Below are 21,149 nucleotides of genomic sequence, written 5' to 3' on the forward strand. Positions count from 1 at the left end.
CAATTCTCCCATGCCTTTTCCTGACAAAATATCACTACTGAATTTTAATTAGAGCCACATTCTTATTTGTATGTTGAATTTGTGGTATTTGAAGGAAATTAAGTTATTTATACCTTACCCTTGATCTTCATAAAAACATATAAAGAAGTAAATAAAAATTTACAGTTACAAACTTTATTATGATATTTGCTGCTGGGTTTTTACTTAAACCATTTTTTTTACATTTTATTTAAAGGACTTTTTAACTTTCTATTTAGTTTTCTTTTTTTCCTGCTCAGCTGAATTTTACTGAATGCTATTTCTAAGTTTATTATTAATTGTTTTTTCTTCTTGCTTAACTTGTTGATTTAGGAAATATGTTGATAGAATGTGTAGATTGAATCCTTGATTACAACTATATCTTCCTGGAGCAAGTTTTAATTGTTGTACATGTAACACTTTACCAAACAGTAGATTATTCTATTTTATAATTCTTTAAAATTATGCATCTCTAGAAATCAATTTATATCTAACTTTTTCTTATATCTTCCTAAGTTTTAAGGATTAAACTTTTATGACCTAGAATATATTAAATCATATTGGAATTGTTTGTTTTGTAAAGGTTAGATTGTCCTCAGTTGCAAAATACCTGATCCTGGTGTCTGTGGTAAAATTTTAAAAAGAGCAAAAATTGTGTCTCTTTTGCTCTTTCAATATACTTAGAGCTAGGAAAAGTGTCTGAAACTGGCATTCAGTAAACATTTGTTGAATAAAGGAAGCATTCCTTTATATGCTAAAGACTTTATCTCATTAATTATTTAAAGTAATTCTCTAAGGTTTAGTAAGTATTGCTTCAGATGAGACAGATAAAGTTTGAAGAGGTTAAGAAATTCGACATCGGTCATGAGAGTCTCTAAATGGTTGAGTTATGATTTAAACCCAAGTATGTCTGAAACTAAGGCCCATGATTTTAAATTCTGGGCCTTTTAGAAAAAAATTCTGCCACGTGCATTCATATTAATTATTACACTTATTTATTAATTTCCATATACTTTCTGAAGACACAAGTTCTCTGAACTTCCACATTTGTTCACAATACATTCCTCCAAAGCTATCCACTAAGTGAAATTTAGCACGTGCCATTATTTTAATGTATCCTTGATTTTTAAAATAAATTAAAAATAAATGAATAAACCAAAGCACTTAAAATTCAGCTTTGTTTTTATAATTTTGAATTAACCAGGAATCCATCCACATATGGAAATGTGCTTTCAAGGGAAAACAGGTTTATAACACTGAGGATCATATATCATACTCATTCACTAGCTCTTTTAAAGAGCTCAAGTTGATTAACCATACAAAAGAACTAAAGATAATCAGATGAGATTGAGCTAGGGGAATTATAAATTGCATTCAGAGAAAACTTTTCTACCAATCTTAACTATTATTCTGAGGAAAGATTTTGAAAATTAGATGCACAATCAATAATGGTAAAAAAAAAACCCACAAAAAAATATGAGTGAGAATAAGAGAATAGATACATGTCATGTGTCTTAGCTTTCTTTCTTAGGTGAATCCATTATATTTAACAAACTATTTACATCCGCTTACAGTTATGCAGAAAGTTCCTGAATTTGTTGGCTATCCAACACAGTAAAGTACTTAATACTTTTTAAGCCTTTGAATCTTTTTTGAAAATGTCCCCTATTTACTACAAAATGGCGAGCAGCCTCATTTTGAGAACTTTAAATAAAATCAAACCATTCTTCTCCATTCAAGTTTGAAAATCCGTAAGTTTGATTTTTAATTGACAAAGACTAGAAAACATTATAAACACTGTGGTGTAATCTTGCAATAATAGCAAATATAAAACTCATTAAAAAGTTTTTTTCTCTTATGCCTGAAATAAAATAAATTGTCCTATTATATACTTCTTGGATTATACTTCAACAACATGCTTTGGATTATACTTTAACAACATTTTGCAAAGAATTATTATAAACTTATTTCTATGTAAATAGAAGCTCCAGGTATAATTCCTTAAGCGTTGAGATGAATATATACCAAAAAATGGCTTGAGTTGGAAAGAAATTATGACCTTTAAAAAATCTCAGTAAATTACTATTATTTACAAACACCACAGGAAAGGAAATTTCATCCCTATAACTGTGATTACTTTATAATAAAAGCAAAAATCTATAAAGAATTTATAATATTTACAGTGGCTGTAGATATTTGCATGTTAAAAATTTTAAGTAGGCAGTCAATAATCAGAATGAAAGCATGTTGTTAAAGTATAATCCAAGAAGTATATAAAAGAACAATTTATTTCAGGCATAAGAGAAAAAAACTTTTTAATAAGTTTTATATTTGCTATTATTGCAAGATTACACCATGGTGTTTATAACGTTTTCTATTCTTTGTCAATTAAAAATCAAACTCATATAACTTAAAATTATGTGTGTTTGTTTAATGACTATAATTGTTGGGAATTCTTTAACTTTTAATTTTATTGGAGTATAGTTGATTTCCAACATTGTGTTAGTTTCAGGTGTACAGCAAATTATTGGTTACAAAGAATGTTCAGAGAGGCATTGAGTAATATACATACTTTGAAAATAATTTCAAATTTGAATCTGAGTTCATTTTTTTATATTGTTATTAATTTTCTTTTATATTTTGTTATATTTTTATGTTCTATTATTATATAATAAGAAAATAGAATTTCTTTATTTTAAAAAGAAAATTTTGAGTTATCATTTTACAAAATAACGATGGATTATAGAAGATGCTAAATTAATACTTGGAGAAATATGTCATAATCTGTGGTTATTCACAGTGACATTTGACATTTCACATCTTCTTTTCCAACATTATTCTATTAAAAAGAATGTGATTGGGGCTTCCCTGGTGGCGCAGTGGTTGGGAGTCTGCCTGCCAATGCGGGGGACACGGGTTCGAGCCCTGGTCTGGGAAGATCCCACATGCCACGGAGCAACTAGACCCGTGAGCCACAACTACTGAGCTTGCGCGTCTGGAGCCTGTGCTCCGCAACAAGAGAGGCCGCAACAGTGAGAGGCCTACACACCGCGATGAAGAGTGGCCCCCAATCGCTGCAACTAGAGAAAGTTCTCGCACAGAAATGAAGACCCAGCACAGCCAAAAAAATAATAAATAAATATTTTTTTAAAAAAAGAATGTGATTATCCAATTATCTCTTTATACCAATGTGGACTCATGGATATTTATTTTATTCTATGAGTTGAGTCACACTACATTAAAATTATTAATATTAAAGTGGACTAGGGGAATAGTGTATTCAAGAATTTATAGTTCTTTCCTATAATCATTTTTTTTGGAATACAAAATTTTCCCTATTTTGCCAGAAGTATCCCTGTCTAGCTAACTTCTTTGCAATTTTGTTATATAACAATTACTTTTAAGCATTTTCTTAGTTTTTGGTCAAAAAGATGTTATGAGTTTATCTTCTACATTGCTTATCCCAGCCCTGGTATCGGATCATCCTCCAAGAAGCCCTAGTTCCATTCATTGTAGAAGGGCATTTAGACACCAAGACTGGAGTGTTAGATGTGCTCACTGCTACTAATATGTTACTACCTTCTCAGTGGACATAGCTAAGAAACAGGTATATGTGTCTACATGCATCTAGTTTTATTTCCACACCTATCTGTCTATATACCTATTTTAAAACTATTAGTACATATTGATATTTCTGATTTCATGAACATCACAGGGTTTCCTGGTTTTCTCCCTACTTTATTTATAACTCTTTCTTCAAGAACTGGTTTTTATTATCCATAAGATATTTACTAATATGTTCAAATGTAGAATGCACATGCCCTAGAAAATGAGCCCCATTTAATTAGATCAGGCAGTGGAGGAATTTATGCCACACATTATGGAAAGCAGTAAAGCAATGAGCTGGTAATTATGATAACATAATCAGTGGCTATTAGCTGAGTGTGATACCAAGAGTCATGAATAGCTTAACAATGAGATCAAGGAAAGACAGTCAAAGAGCATACAGCTCAAACCACTGTGATCCAAGGGTGTCCTGTCCAAGGCTACAATCTATAAAGAGCAATATCAGAAATTACATATTGCAGGAAAAATAGACTTTACTGAAATAGTCCAGCCAAGCAAGTAAACCAACAACAACACATTCTAGCAGTGAGGTGTAAATCAGTATCCAGAGTTGCTACAATATATTATAAAAAATTCATGACATTCAAAGAAATAGGAATATGTGACTGTTACACAGTCATTTCCATTCAACACTGTAATGTTGATTGTACCAGGGCAACTAGACAAGATAAAGAAATAAAAGACACCCAAATTGCAAAGAATTAAAACTATCTGTATTTGCAAATAAAATCGTATGTGTAGAATGTTAAGAAATCAGGTAAAAAATACCTCTAGAATCAATAAACAAGTTCATCAAGGTGTCAAGAGTTCAAGAATAATAACGAAAAATCAACCAGCAATGAAATATCAAAAAATGAAATAAACAATTCCATTTACAGGGGCATCAAAAAGAATAAAATACTTAGGAATACAGTTTCAAAGAGAAATGTAAAAATTGTATTCTGTAAACTCTAAAACATTGTTAAAAGAAATTAAAGACAATATAAATAAATGGAAAACATCCATGCTCATGGACCAGAATGTAACATCATTAAGATAGCAACAGTCCTTAATTTGTGGACTCAATGCAATGCATATCAAAATTATGAATGTCACTTTTTAAAATAGATATTGAAAAACTAATTCTAAAAAATTATATGGAAATTTAAGGGACACAGGATAACACAACTAATCTTGAAAAAAAAAGAACAAAGCTGAAGCATTCATACATTCAAATTTCAAAACTTAATAGAGAGGTACAAGAATAAAGACAATGTGGTAGTTGCATAAGGATAGACATATAGATTAATGAAATACAATTGAGAGTCCAGAAATAGACCCATATATTTATGGCCAGTTGATTTTTAATTGGTGTGCCAAGGCAATTTAATGTGTGAAGAGTCTTTTCAAGAACTGGTACTGGACACGGGAGGTTGTGCAAGATGGCGGAGTAGAAGGACGTGTGCTCACTCCCTCTTGCGAGAGGAATCACAACTAACTGCTAAACAATCATCGATAGGAAGACACTGAAATTCACCAAAAAAGATACCCCACATCGAAAGACAAAGGAGAAGCCGCAATGAGATGGTAGGAGGGGCGCAATCACAATAAAATCAAATCCCATAACCACTGGGTGGGTGACTCACAAACTGAAGAACAATTATACCACAGAAGTCCACCCACTGGAGTGAAGGTTCTGAGCCCCACGTCAGGCTTCCCAACCTGGGGGTCCAGCAATGGGAGGAAGAATTCCCAAAGATGGAAGGCTAGTGGGATTTGATTGCAGGACTTTGACAGGACTGGGGGAAACACAGACTCCACTCTTGGAGGGCACACACAGAGTAGTGTGTGCATCAGAACCCAGGGGGAAGGAGCAAAGACCCCATAGGAGACTGAACCAGACCTACCTGCTAGTGTTAGAGGGTCTCCTGCAGAGGTGGGGGGTAGCTGTGGCTCACTGTGGACACAAGGACACTGGCAGCAGAAGTTCTGGAAAGTACTCCTTGGCATGAGCCCTCCTGGAGTCCACCATTAGCCCCACCAAAGAGCCTGTAGGCTCCAGTGCTGGGTTGCCTCAGAACAACCAACCAACATGGAGGGAACTCAGCACCACTTAGCAGCAGACAAGTGGATTAAAGTTCTACTGAGCTCTGCCCACCAGAACAATACCAAGCCCTACCCACCACCAGTCCCTCCCATCAGGAAGCTTGCACTAGCCTCTTAGATAGCCTCATCCACCAGAGGGCAGATAGCAAAAGCAAGAAGAACTACAGTCCTGCAGCCTATAGAAAGAAAATCACATTCACAGAAAGAGAGACAAAATGAAAAGGCAGAGGACCATGTACCAGATGAAGGAACAAGATAAACCCCCAGAAAAACAACTAAATGAAGTGGAGATAGGCAACCTTCCAGCAAAAGAATTCAGAATAATAGTGAAGATGATCCAGGACCTCAGAAAAAGAATGGAGGCAAAGATTGAGAAGATGCAAGAAATGTTTACCAAATCCTAGAAGAATTAAAGAACAGAGATGAACAATGCAATAACTGAAATGAAAAATACACTGGAAGGAATCAATAGCAGAATAACTGAGGCAGAAAAATGGATAAGTGACCTGGAAGACAGAATGGTGGAAATCACTGCCATGGAACAGAATAAAGAAAAAAGAATGAAAAAAATGAAGACAGCCTAAGAGACATCTGGGACAACATTAAACGCACCAACATTCGCATTATAGGGGTCTGAGAAGGAGAAGAGAGAAAGGACCCCAGAAAATATTTGAAGAGCTTATAGTCAAAAACCTCCTTAACATTGGAAAGTAAATAGCCACCCAAGTCCAGGAAGTGCAGAGAGTCCCAGGCAGGATAAACCCAAGGAGAAACATGCCGAAACACATAGTAATCGAATGGACAAAAATTAAAAACAAAGAAAAATTATTAAAAGCAACAAGGGAAGAAAACCAAATAACATACAAGGGAACTCCCATAAGGTTAAAAGCTGATTGCTCAGCAGAAATTCTACAAGCCAGAAGGAGTGGCATGATATAATTAAACTGATGAAAGGGAAGAAGCTACAACCAGGATTACTCTACCCAGCAAGGATCAAATTCAGATTTGATGGAGAAATCAAAAGCTTTACAGACAAGCATAAGCTAAGAGGATTCATCACCACCAAACCATCTCTACAACAAATGCTAAAGGAACTTCTCTAAGTGGGAAATACAGGAGAATAAAAGGACCTACAAAGACAAACTCAAAGCAATTAAGAAAATGGTAAAAGGAACATACATATCAATAATTAACTTACATGTGAATGGATTAAATGCTCGAACCAAAAGACATAGAACTGGCTGAATGGATACAAAAACAAGAACTGTATATATGCGGTCTACAAGAGACCCACTTCAGACCTAGGGACTCACACAGTCTGAAAGTGAGGGGATGGAAAAATATATTCCATTCAAATGGAAATCAAAAGAAAGATAGAGTAGTAATACTCATATCAGATAAAATAGACTTTAAAATAAAGACTGTTACAATAGAAAAGGAAGGACACTACATAATGTTAAAGGGATCAACCCAAGAAGAAGATGTAACAATTATAAATATATATGCATCCAACATAGGAACACCTCAATACATAAGGCAAATACTAACAGCTATAAAAGAGGAAATTGACAGTAACACAATAATAGTGGGGGCCTTTAACACCTCACTTACACCAATGGATAGATCATCCAGACAGAAAATTAATAAGGAAACACAAGCTTTAAAGGACGCAATAGACCAGATAGATATAATTGATATTTATAGGACATTCCATCCGAAAACAGCAGATTACTCTTTCTTCTCAACTACACACAGAACATTCTCCAGGATGGATCACATCTTGGGTCAAAAACCAAGCCTCTGTAAATTTAAGAAAATTGAAATCATATCAAGCATATTTGCTGACCACAATGCTATGAGATTAGAAATAAATTACAGGGAATAAATCATAAAAAACACAAACACATGGAGGCATGGAGGCTAAACATGTTACTAAATAACCAAGAGATCACTGAAGAAATCAAAGATGAAATCAAATAATACCTAGAGACAAATGACAATGAAAACACGATGATCCAAAACCTATGGGATGCAGCAATAGCAGTTCTAAGAGGGAACTTTATAGCAATACAATCCTATCTCAAGAAACAAGAAAAATCTCAAATAAACAATCTAAACTTACACCTAAAGCAATTAGAGAAAGAAGAACAAAAACCCCCAAAGTTAGCAAAAGGAAAGCAATCATAAACATCAGATCCCAAATAAATGAAAAAGAAATGAAGGAAATGATAGCAAAGATCAATAAAACTAAAACTGGTTATTTGAGAAGATAAACAAAATTGATAAACCTTTAGCCGGAGTCATCAAGAAAAAGAGGGAGAGTACTCAAATCAATAAAATTAGAAATGAAAAAGAAGAAGTTACAATGGACACCACAGAAATACAAAGGATCATAGGAGACTACTACAAGCAACTCTGCCAGTAAAATGGACAACCTGGAAGAAATGGACAAATTCTTAGAAAGGTATAACCTTCCAAGACTGAACCAGGAAGAAATAGAAAATATGAACAGACCAATCACAAGTAATGAAATTGAAACTGTGATTAAAAATTTTCCAACAAACAAAAGTCCAGGACCAGAGAGCCTCACAGGTGAATTGTATCAAACATTTATAGAAGAGCTAACACCTATCCTTCTCAAATTCTTCCAAAAAATTGCAGAGGAAGTAACACTTCCAAACTCATTCTATGAGGTCACCATCACCCTGATACCAAAACCAGACAAAGATACTACAAAAAAAGAAAATTACAGACCCATATCACTGATGAATATAGATGCAAAAATCCTCAACAAAATACTAGGAAACAGAATCCAACAGCACATTAAAAGGATGGTAAACCATGATCAAGAGGAATTTATCTCAGTGATGCAAGGATTCTTCAATATGCAAAACAAACAATGTGATACACCACATTAACAAACTGAAATAAAAACCATATGATCATCTCAATAGATGCAGAGAAAGCTTTTGACAAAATTCAACACCCATTTATGATAGAAACTCTCTAGAAAGTGGGCACAGAGGGAACCTCCCTCAACATAATAAAAGCCATATATGACAAACCCACCAAAAACATCATTCTCAATGGTGAAAAACTGAAAGCATTTCCATTAAGATCAGGAACAAGACAAGGATGTCCACCCTCACCACTATTATTCAACATAGTTTTGGAAGTCCTAGCCCCAGCAATCAGAGAAGAAAAAGAAATAAGCGGAATACAAATTAGAAAAGAAGAAGTAAAACAGTAACTGTTTGCGGATAACATGATACTGTACATAGAGAATCCTAAAGATGCCACCAGAAAACTACTAGAGCTTATCAATGAATTTGGTAAAGTTGCAGGATACAAAATTAATGCACAGAATCCTCTTGCATTCATATACACTAACAATTAAAGATCTGAGAGTGAAATTAAGGAACAATCCCATTCACCATTGCAACAAAAAGAATAAAATACCTAGGAATAAACCTACCTAAGGAGGTAAAAGACCTGTACTCAGAAAACAGTAAGACATTAATGAAAGAAATCAAAGATGACACAAACAGATGAAGAGATATACCATATTCTTTGATTAGAAGAATCAGTATTGTGAAAATGACTATACTACCGAAAGCAATCTACAGATTCAATGCAATCCCTATCACAGTACCAATGGCTTTTTTTTTTTTAATAGAACTAGAACAAAAAATCTTAAAATTTGTATGGAGACAGAAAAGACCCCAAAGAGCCAAAGCAATCTTGAGAAAGAAAAACGGAGCTGGAGGAATCAGGCTCCCTGATTTCAGGCTATACTACAAAGCTACAGTAATCAAGACAATATGGTACTGGCACAAAAACAGAAATATAGATCAATGGAACAGGATAGAAAGCCCAGAGATAAACCCATGCACCTATGGTCAACTAATCTATGACAGAGGAGGAAGAATATACAATGGAGAAAATACAGTCTCTTCAATAAGTGGTGCTGGGAAAACTGGACAACTACATGTAAAAGAATTAAATTAGAACACTCCCTAACACCATACACAAAAATAAACTCAAGATATATTAAAGACCTAAATGTAAGACTGGACACTATAAAACTCTTAGAGGAAAACATAGGAAGAATACTCTGACATAAATCACAGCAAGGTCTTTTTTGACCCACCTCCTAGAGTAATGGAAATAAAAATAAACAAATGGGACCTAATGAAACTTAAAAGCTTTTGCACAGCAAAGGAAACTATAAACAAGACGAAAAGACAACCCTCAGAATGGGAGAAAATATTTGCAAACAAATCAATGGACAAAGGATTAATCCCCAAAATACATAAATAGCTCATAGAGCTTAATATCAACAAAACAAATAACCCAATCAAAAAATGGGCAGGAGACCTAAATAGACATCTCTCCAAAGAAGATGGCCAAGAGGGTATTTTCATTAAAATATGCTCAACATCATTAATTATTAGAGAAATGCAAATCAAAACTACAATGAGGTTCACCTCACACCAGTTAGAATGGACATCATCAGAAAATCTAGTAATCACAAATACTAGAGAGGGTGTGGAGAAAAGGGAACCCTCTTGCACTGTTGGTGGGAATGTAAATTGATATAGCCACTATGGAGAATAGTATCAAGGTTCCTTATAAAACTAAAATAGAATTACCATATAATCCAGCAATCCCACTACTGGGCATATACCCAGAGAAAACCATAATTCAAAAAGATACATGTACCCCAATGTTCATTGCAGCACTATCTACGATAGGCAGGTCATGGAAGCAACCTAAGTGTTGATCGACAGACGAATGGATAAAGAAGATGTGGTACATATATACAATGGAATATTACTCAGCCATAAGAAGGAACGAAACTGGGTCATTTTTAGAGATGTGGATGGACCTAGAATCTGTCATACAGAGTGACGTAAGTCAGAAAGAGAAAAACAAATATCATATATTAACACACATATGTGGAATCTAGAAAAATGGTACAGATGAACCGGTTTGCAAGGCAGAAATAGAGAGGGATGTAGAGAACAAATGTATGGGCACCAAGGGGGCAAAGCGTTGGGGGCGTGGGGGGGGTGAATTAGGAGATTGAGATTGAAATGTATACACTAATTTGTATAAAACAGATAACTAATAAGAACCTGCTGTATAAAAGTAAAATAAAATTAAGTGAAAACCAAAAAAAATTTTTAAATAAACACATAGGAAAACAGAAAAAAAAAAAAGAACTGGACCAACTGAATATCCACATGCAAAACAACAGATTGGACCCCTTCCTTACAGCATAAAAAATTAACTCCAAATGATTAAAGACCTAACTGTAAAATCTAAACTCTAAACCTAAATTCTAAAACTATAGAAATATTAGGAAAAAGTTAGGTCTAAATCTTCATGACCTTGGGATAAGCAATGGCTTCTTAATTATGACATCAAATCCACAAGTGAAACAATAATAAATAAAATGGACTTAAACAAAATTATAATTTAATATGCTGTAAACAACACCCTAAGAAAGTAAAAAGAGGGAAGTGAAGTCACCAAGATGATGACATATATCATTTCTAACATTGCTGCCCATTCACAAGAAGAACAACTAATAACTGTTTATGGATAAGACACTATGGAGAGAATTTTAGAACATGAGGGTGAGGCTGAAACACCCCCTGTACCACAGACACGAAGACAGACCACTTTAGAAGGTAAGAGGAGTGGCTGTATGTGACCTCATTGCCCCTCCCCCAGTGCAGTGCAGCACCACTCCAAGAAGTCTCCCCTGAACCTGCAGTTTCTCCAGTGTGAAAAGAGAGCCCTGGGTGGACATACAGCTGGCCCAGCATTGTGGGTCACTTCCTGGCAGCCCCTACTCCAGTCTAGCCCCACTTGGGTTGCAGGAGAATGTACAGGGCTGACCACTGGGAATCTGATTGCAACAACCAGCACTCAGGTCTTGGCAGACAGAGTTCCTACATGCAGCAGCCAAACCGTAGTCCAACCAGCAACTCTGCTTATCTGAAGATCCAACTTGTGGCACAGTCCGACCAGTGAACACAGCAGTGTGCAGGTCTGTCTGATTCTGGTCCTCAAATAGTCTTTTTTGACCTGTAACCTGGTCTGCCTCTGCCAGTTAGGGGAGCTGAGTCATCTGTGCCAATTGTTCAGTGTAGCTTCAGGCTGCTCCCAACCAGAAAACCTGATCAGGAAAACCAGGGAGACTTCTTGGAGTTGGACCCCCCAACCCACCTAGGCAGAGGAGCTCAGATATAGCCCCACCCACTGTTAAGTGAAGCTCCCAGCCCCGCTCAACTGGAAAGCCTGGTCAGAACAACCTGGAAAGCTGTGTAATATAGCAACTGTCAAGCAGAGAGACCAACAGGCAGAGCTCATAGTCTACACAGCAAGGACAGGGAACTTGGGGCACAGGTTGGCTTGAGCCAAGACCACTAACAAAGAGCTTTGCCTGCCTTGAAGCTGGTTCTCCTCCTGTGCCTAGGCAGGGAAACTAATTCATAGTCTTGCCCAATACTGAATACAGCCTTCAACTGCCCAACCAGGGAACCTAAACAGAGCACACAAGTAGCTGTGGAACTTGAACAGAAAGCCTAGCCTGTGGCTTTCCCCATCTGCAAAGCAAAACCAGTGGCCTCATCTGATGAGAGAATTCAGTACACAGTCTTACTTGATTCAGGTCCCAAAACAATGAACTGTGCCACCAGGACAGAGAAGCTAATTCATTGCCCCACCAGCTGCTGAAATAATACCTAGTCCTGACTGTCTAGTAAGTCTGACCAGAAAACACAGGCAACTTCAAAGTACAGCCTACAGCCCTGCTTGGGCAGGGAATCAAGCCTGCAGTCCTATCTAACTCTTCTCAGCAAGCATCAGTCAGCCTGCCAATGTAAGCGCTTGAGCAGTGGGCTTGCCAAAATATAGACCCTGACAGCAAGCCACTGCTTCCCAAAGATATTACTATCAGACACATCTAGAAACCCAGCTGAGCTGACTGGTTAAGAACCGTCTCTACTGAAGCAAGTCTGTAAAGTCCGGAAGAGAGACTGCTTATTAAAATACACAAATACCAACTTAAGGAATAAAAGATTATGAAAAATCAGGTAAACATGACATCACTGAAGAAAACTAGTAAAGCTTCAATAACTGACCCTAAAGAAATGGAAATCTATGAGGTAGCAAACAAGGAATTCAGAATAATCCCCTTAAAGGAAATTTAGTGATCTACAAGAAAACACAGACAGACAACTGAACAAAATTAGGAAAATAATGCATAAACAAAATGAGAAGTTCAACACAGAAACAGAAACCATAAAAAAAGACAAACCCTAGAACTGAAAACTATAATGACTGAATTCAAGAATTCTATACAGAGCTTCAACAACAGACTCAACCATTCAAAGGAAAGAATCAATGACTTGGAAATTATTCAGTCAGAGGAGAAAAAAAAAAAAAGAGTGAAAAAATCCTGTGGGATTTGTTTGACAAAATCAAAAGAAACAATACATTAATGGAATTCCAGAGGAGAAAAATAAAGAGAAAAGGACAAATGGTATATTTAAAGCAGTACTGGTGGAACACTAGCCAAACCTGGGGAAACAGACATTCAATCTATGAGGCCCAAAAGTCCCCAGAGAGGTTGACCCCAAATAGGGCTACCCCGAGACATTATCATTAAATCATCAAAAGTCAAAGACAAAGGAATGCAGCATGAGAGAAGAGAAAAGATACATACAAGGGAACCCCCCATAAAACATCAGCAGATTTCTCAACAGAAAATTTTCAGGCTAGGAGAAAATGAGATGATATATTCAAAATATTGAAAGAAAAAAATGTCAACCAAGAATTCTATACTCAGCAAAGCTGTCTTTCAGAAATAAAAAAGATATAAAGTCTTTCCTGAACAAACAAAAGCTGAGGGAGTTCATCACAACTAGACCTGACTTAAGAGAAATGCGCAAGTAAGTCCTTTGTGTGGAACTAAAAGGACACTAATTTACATCATACAAACATAAGAAGGCACCGTAAAACTCACTGGTAATGGTAAATATATAGTCAAAGATATATTTTGTAATATGATAACAGTAGTACCTAATTCACTTACAACTCTAGTTTAAAAGTTATAAAACAAATATAGTAAAAATAACCATAAATACAATAATCCATTATTAACTATTTGATAATATACAAAAGAATATGACAAAGAAGTCAAAGCATACTGATACCAAAATACATCAAAACACAGAAAAAGACAGCAAACTAGGAAACAAGGAACACTGGATCTATAGAACAACCAGAAAACAATGAACAAAATGGCAATAATTACTTTAAACATAAATGGATTATATTATTTAATCAAAGACATAGAATGGCTGAATAGATCTTAAAACAAGAGCCAACAATATGATGCCTTCAAGAGATTCACTTTAGCCTTAAAAATACACATAGATGAGAATGAGGAATGGAAATAGTTCAAGATAACTGTAACCAAAAGAAAAAAGCAGGAGTAGCTATACTTATAGCAGAAAAAAAATTGACCTTAAACTAAAAATGGTAAAAAGAGACAAAGAGCTTATCATATAATGATAAAGATGTCATTCCACCAAGAAGACGTAAAAATTGTAAATATTTATGCTCTCAACACTGAAGTTTAGGATCACCTAAATATATTAAGTAAAACATAACAGACTTGAAAGGAGAAATAGACAGTAATACAATTATAGTCAGGGACTTTAATATCCACTTGTCATCCAGACAGACAGTAAGGAAACAGTGGATGTGAACAACATGATAGACCAAATGTACCTTGAAGAGATATAAAGAACATTTTGTCCACAAACAGAAGAATACACATTCTTCTCAAGTGCACATGTAACATTTTCTAGGAGAGACCATATGTTAGACCACAAAGAAGTCTTAGCAAATTCAAGAAGACTGAAATCATACTAAATATGTTCTCTGACCACAATGGTCAACAGCAGGAGGAAAAATGGAACATTCAGGAACACATGGATATTGAACTCCTGAACAACCAATAGATGAAAAATAAATAAATAAATGAAGGGGGACTTCCCTGGCAGTCCAGTGGTAAAGAATCTGCCTTCCAATGCAGAGGATGCAGGTTCAATCCCTGGTCAGGGAACTGAGATCCCACATGCTGCGGGGCAACTAAGCCCACGTGCCACAACTACTGAGCTCGCACGCCTCAATGAGAGAGCCTGCGTGCCACAAACTACAGAGCCCATGCACTCTGGACCCCGTGCGCCACAACTACAGAGCCCACATGCCCTGGAGCCCATGTGCCACAACTAGAGAGAGGAAAAGAACCCACACATTACAACTAGAGAGAGGCCCACGTACCACAACTAGAGAGAAGCCCCCGAGCCACAACGAAAGATCCCGCATGCCTCATCGAAGACCCTGCATGCCACAGCTAAGACCCGACACAGCCAAAAACAATAAAGGACAAATAATAAATAAAGGAGGTGTGTATGTACACATGTGATATAGAATGTTTTGATGGCATTTTTTTCTTGCAAGATGTACCCTCTAATACTTAGCTTTCTAAAATATATACCCGGGCTTCCCTGGTGGCGCAGTGGTTGAGAGTCTGCCTGCCGATGCAGGGGACACGGGTTCGAGCCCCAGTCTGGGAAGATCCCACATGCCATGGAGCAGCTAGGCCCATGAGCCATGGCCGCTGAGCCTGCGCTCTGCAATGGGAGAGGCCACAACAGTGAGAGGCCTGCGTACCAAAAAACAAACAAACAAAAACTAATATCACAGAAATACAAAGGATCATAAGAAGCTGCTAAGGTAACTATATGCCAACAAACTGGACAAACTAGAAGAAATGGAAAAACTCTTAGAAACATAAAACTTACCAACACTGAATAAGGAAGAAATAGAAAATATGAACAGACCAATTATAAGTAAAGATATTGAATCAATAATTTAAAGTCTCTGAATGAAGGAAAGCTTAGGACCAGATTAATTAACTGGTGAATTTTACCAAACATTTAAAGAAGAATTCACACCAATTCATTTCAAACCCTTCCAAAAATTTGAAGAAGAGGAAACACCCCCAACTCATTTTATGAGGCCAGCATTAACCTAACACCAAAGACAGAAAAGAACATGGCAAGAAAATTACAGGCCAATACCCTTGATGAATATAAATGCAAAAATTCTCAATAAAATGCTAAGAAAACTGAGTTCAACAGCACATCAAAAGGATCATTTACCATGATCAAGTGGGATTTATCTTTGTGATGCAAAGATGGTTCAACATATGAAAACCAATGTGATACATCACATTAATAGAATGAAAGGAAAAAATCATATGATCATCTCAATAGATGCAGAAAAAGCATTTTACAAAATTCAACATCTCTTTATGATAAACTTGTTAACAAATTAGGTATAGAAGGAACACATCACTACATAATAAAGGCCATATATGAAAGCTCATAGCTAACATCATATTCAATGATGAAAGGTTGAAAGCTTTCCCACTAATATGAGGAAGAAGTCAAGGATCCCCACCATCACCACTACAGTTCAACACAATACTGGAAGTCTTAGCCAGAACAATTAGGCCAGAAAAAGAAATAAAAGACATCCAAATTGGAAAGAAAGGAGTAAAATTGTCTCTATTTACAAACAACATGGTTTTATATAGAGAATATCCTAAAGACTCCACCAAAAAACTTAGATCCTTTCAAAAAATTCAGTAAAGTTAAAGGATACAAAACAAACATAAAAAATCAGTTGTGTTTTATATACTAACAACGAAGTACCTTTAAAGGAAATAAGGAAAATGATCTCATTTACAATAGCATCAAAAACAATAAAATACATGGGAATAAATTTAACAAGGAGGTGAAAGATCATTATACTGAAAACTATAAAACACTGATGAAAGAAATCAAAGAAGACACAGATAAGTGGAAATGTATACCATGTTTACAGACCAGAAGAATTAATATTGTTAAAGTGTCTATACTACCAAAAACCATTTATGAGTTCAGTGCAATTTCTATCAAGATCTCAATGGCATTTTTTACAGAAGTAGAATAAACGATCCTAAAATTTTTTTTGGAACCACAAAACCCCCAAAAAGCCCAAGTAATATTGAGAAAGAGGAATGAAGCTGGAGGTATTATGCTTTCTGATTTCAAACTATATTAAAAAGCCATACTAATCAAAATAATATCCTATTGGCATAATTACAGTCATATAGATCAACAGAACAGTATAGAGAGCCCAGAAATAAACCCATGTGTATATGGTTAATTTATAACAAAAGAGCCAAGAATATACAATGAGGAAAAAAAGTCTCTTTGATAAATGATGTTGGGAAAACTGGACAGCCATATGCAAAATAATGAAATTGGACCCCAATCTCACACTATATACAAAAATTAACTCAAAGTCTATGACAGACTTGAACACAGGACTTGAAATCATAAAAATCCTAGAAGAAAACACAGGGGCTATGCTCCTTGAAGTTGGCCATGGTGATGATTTTCTGGATCTCATACCAAAAGCAAAGGCAACAAACTCAAAAATAGACAAATGACGCTACATCCAACTATGTACAGCAAAGTAAACCATCAACAAAATGAAAAGTCAACTTATTGAATGAGAGAAAGCATTTGCAAATCATGTATGCGATCGGGGTTAATATCCAAAATATATAAAAATCTATTATAAATCAATGGCAAAACCCAAAAAATCCAAATAAAAATTGGATAGAAAATGAATAGATATTTTTCCAAAGAAGACATACAGATGGTCAACAGGTACATGAAAAGATGCTCTGTATCACTGATCATTAGGGAAAAGCAAATGAAAACCATAATGAGATATCATCTCACACCTGTCAGAATGGCCATCATCAAAAGGAACTCAAATACCAAATGTTGGCAAGGATGTGGAAAAAAGGGCACCCTTGTACACTGTTGGTGGGAATGTAAATTGGTGCAGCCACTATGGAAAACAGTATGGAGGTTCCTCTAAAAACTAAAAATAGAACCACCATATGTTCCAGCAGTTCCATTCCTGGATATATACCCAGAAAAAATGGAAATGCTAATCCAAAAAGACATGCACCACAATGTTTGTAGCAGCACTATTTACAACAGCCAAGACATGGAAGCAACCCAGGTGCCCATTAACAGATGACTGTATCAAGAAGATGTGATACACACAGGCACACACACACACATGCACACACACAATGGAATATTACTCAGCCATAAAAAAGAATGAAATACTGCTATTTGCAGCAATGTGGATGGATCTGAGTAGTATTGTGCTTAGTGAAATAAGTCAGACAGAGAAAGACAAATACTGTGTGTTATCACTTATATGTGGAATCTAAAAAACAAAACAAATGAATGAATATAACAAAACAAAACCAGACTCACAGATATAGAGAACAAACTAGTGGTTACCATGGGGAGAGGAAAGTTGAAGGGGCAAGATAGGGGTACAGGTTTAAGAGGTAAAAAATAATATGTGTAAAATAAATAAGCTACAAGGATATGTTGTATATCACAGGGAGTATAGCCAATATTTTATAATAACTTTAAATGGAGTATAATCTATAGAAATTTTGAATCACTACGTTGTACAGCTGAGAGTAATATAATACAGCAAATCAACTATACTTCAATTTAAAAAAACACCATGGGACAGAAAAGAAATCTCAATAGAAATAAAAAACTCTTCTGACCTAAATGAAAATGAAAACTCAACTTATCACAAAGGGATTCAACAAAAACAGTGCTTACAATGAAATACAGCACTGAATGCATATATTAGAAAATAGGTCTAGAAATTAATAATCTAAACTTCTACATTAGAAAATTAAAGAAATAGAGCAAATTAAATCCAAAGTAAGCAGAAAAAAGAAAACGCAAATTAGAACAGAAATCAATGAAACCGAAAAGAGGAAATCAGTTCTAAAAATCAGTAAAATGAAAGGAGGTAAGGGAGGATTTTAAAAGTACATGTGTTTGTATAAAAAAGCTTATTTGGATAAGTTCACATCCAATATATTGTTTTATGTCTGTATAAAAATGCACACACACAACACTAATTTGTCTAGCAATTTATGAAATCAGTAGAAGTTAACATACTGTGACATGCATAATCACAAGATGCATTTGTTTAACTAGACAATACTGTCTTGAAAATCAGAATTATATTTTTATTGAATTATGCTTAATTTTTACAACCTCAGATTTTATTGAAAAATACAATATTAAAAAACTTAATGAATTCTGATATATTATTTGTTATAGGGGTGTTTAGAAGACATTGACCATTGTATCATTCAATGTTCCCTGTCTTATATTCCACAAAATAAGTGCAGTAAGAATTTTACTTCTCCTATGAAATATATATGTCTATTTTCAACAATGAAATTAACATGATTGGTCCTATTTCTTTTTTCTTTGCTTTGGCCCTAGGAAGCTTAAAAATAAATATGTTTCGGTGTTGGTAAAGTATAGGACTACTGAGATAAATATATCATTGATAATTTTCCAGACTTTTATTTCAATTTTGTCATCCTAACTTTATTCAATACTTATGTATTAACCATATATGCATATATATTCAATATGTAATTTGTATATTGAATAATATATTAATCTAAGCCTTATTTATAAGAACAGGGAAGAGTTTAATAAATGATATTGATATCCTCGATTTGATGGACTTTTAAATACTAAGAAATTTTTATAGATGGTTAACTTAATAATTTTATGGCATCTCAATTCACAGCATCAATACCGTATACAGCATTTTAACAATATTATAAACTTCCTTAACACCACACTTTTTAATGATGTCGATTAAATTTTAAATTTCTAGCAAGTTGCAGTTGCCACTAAATCAATATTGAAGATTAAAATGCCATTAAGTTTTAAACAATATATCAGACATTAACTTCTGTTTAGAATAGTTCAAGGATTATTGTTTTAATAATGTGTCCAATAAGACTATAATTCTTTACAGGAAATACTAACTTATTGGAATGTTGTTTTTTATGCCAGTACAAATATAGAACACTGAATTAAATTCATATATTTATACAAATCTTTATCTATCGATCAAGAAAATCAATAGAATATGCTTAAACCATTAATCTATAAAGCCCTTAATTAACTACGTAGGCCATATTTCACATGATAATATTAACAATATTTGATCTGAGCTGGAAAACAGGCCCCATTCTTCCTAATGCTTTGCACAGTAAGTGACTTATGATGTCTTTTACTCTTTCCAGTACCAATAAACTAAAAGATGCAACTTTCTATTAGATTATTGACTGTATGTTTTCATGTACAACTTCGAAAATAAGGCCAAAACTGTGGGAATGGGAAACATAGACCTAACATTCACATTCACATTCACGAGATTCATGGGAAAGTGAGACTGGAAGCAATCAGGAAAACAACAGAGCTCTTTTTCGCTACTAAGCAGATTTGGAATTTATACCATTGAATGATAATAAACATGTTATGAAGGGCTCAGTTCTACCTTCCCCAGAAAAGGATAGTGGTATCACCTGTGCAGATATGGCCTAAGATGAAAAAGGTAGGCATTGAATGCACGGTCATCAAGACATAGTAAAAGAACAACTGTACTTATTTTCAAAAAATAATCACTTTGAAAAAAAATTCCTTTCAAGGGAGTGAGACACAGGCTTTCTTTGCCTCTCTCATGATAATCTGTATTATAAAACTAAGTGGAGCCAATGACAGGAAAATCTAAACAAGGAATACTCTGTGTATTATAAATGTTTGGGGAATTTTCAACATGAAAATATTCCTATGTTCATGATTTGTCAAGCTCACGAAATTTATTGGCAAAGCTTTTTTTCCTACAATCTAATCCATGTATTAGAAATTCCCCTAAGTAATTAAAGAATGCTTAAGAAAAAAAATGTAAGAAGTAGCTAGAGTTTTAAGGTTGATTATCACTTTAAAAAAGTATATTTTAATAAAATTTTAAAAATTGAATATTTAAACTCTTTGAGCTTAATCTGGAATAAAGGTTAATACCAATTTCAGTAATCCTACAATCCATTCAGATTTTCTCTAAGTAATTATTTGCAAAAATTTATATGACAAAATATTTAGGAGAATTTTTTTTGATAATTGAACATAAAGTGTGCCTTGATGAGATGATGTTATCAGTCCCCTTTGGGGCATATATTCAAGATGTACAACGCTAGAGTCTGATGCCATAGACCCCTTAAAGACCACTTATCACAGACAGGCTTGGTAGACTAAGCTGACCAGCTTCATCTTTTTATCAGCTTGAGTAGTGGAGCCTCAGATTTGTAGGATACTGCATGCCAGACGGAGTACTACCAAATACTATACGCTTATCAATCTCAT

The 21,149-nt window shown here is 34.9% G+C and overlaps 1 protein-coding gene across 1 annotated transcript in view; it reads left to right on the forward strand.

Moving 5' to 3' along the window:
- The first annotated feature begins 11,347 nt into the window (after positions 1–11,347).
- Positions 11,348–21,149, forward strand: part of LOC132427734 (inactive polypeptide N-acetylgalactosaminyltransferase-like protein 5) — a 61,590-nt gene continuing 51,788 nt past the window's right edge. The window contains exon 1 of the mRNA XM_060015379.2: positions 11,348–11,426. Coding sequence (XP_059871362.2) covers positions 11,348–11,426 — 79 coding nt within the window. The remainder of the gene's footprint in view (positions 11,427–21,149) is intronic.

Source organism: Delphinus delphis, chromosome 6 (assembly GCF_949987515.2).
Source record: "Delphinus delphis chromosome 6, mDelDel1.2, whole genome shotgun sequence".
In the NCBI taxonomy this organism is placed as follows: Eukaryota; Metazoa; Chordata; class Mammalia; order Artiodactyla; family Delphinidae; genus Delphinus; species Delphinus delphis.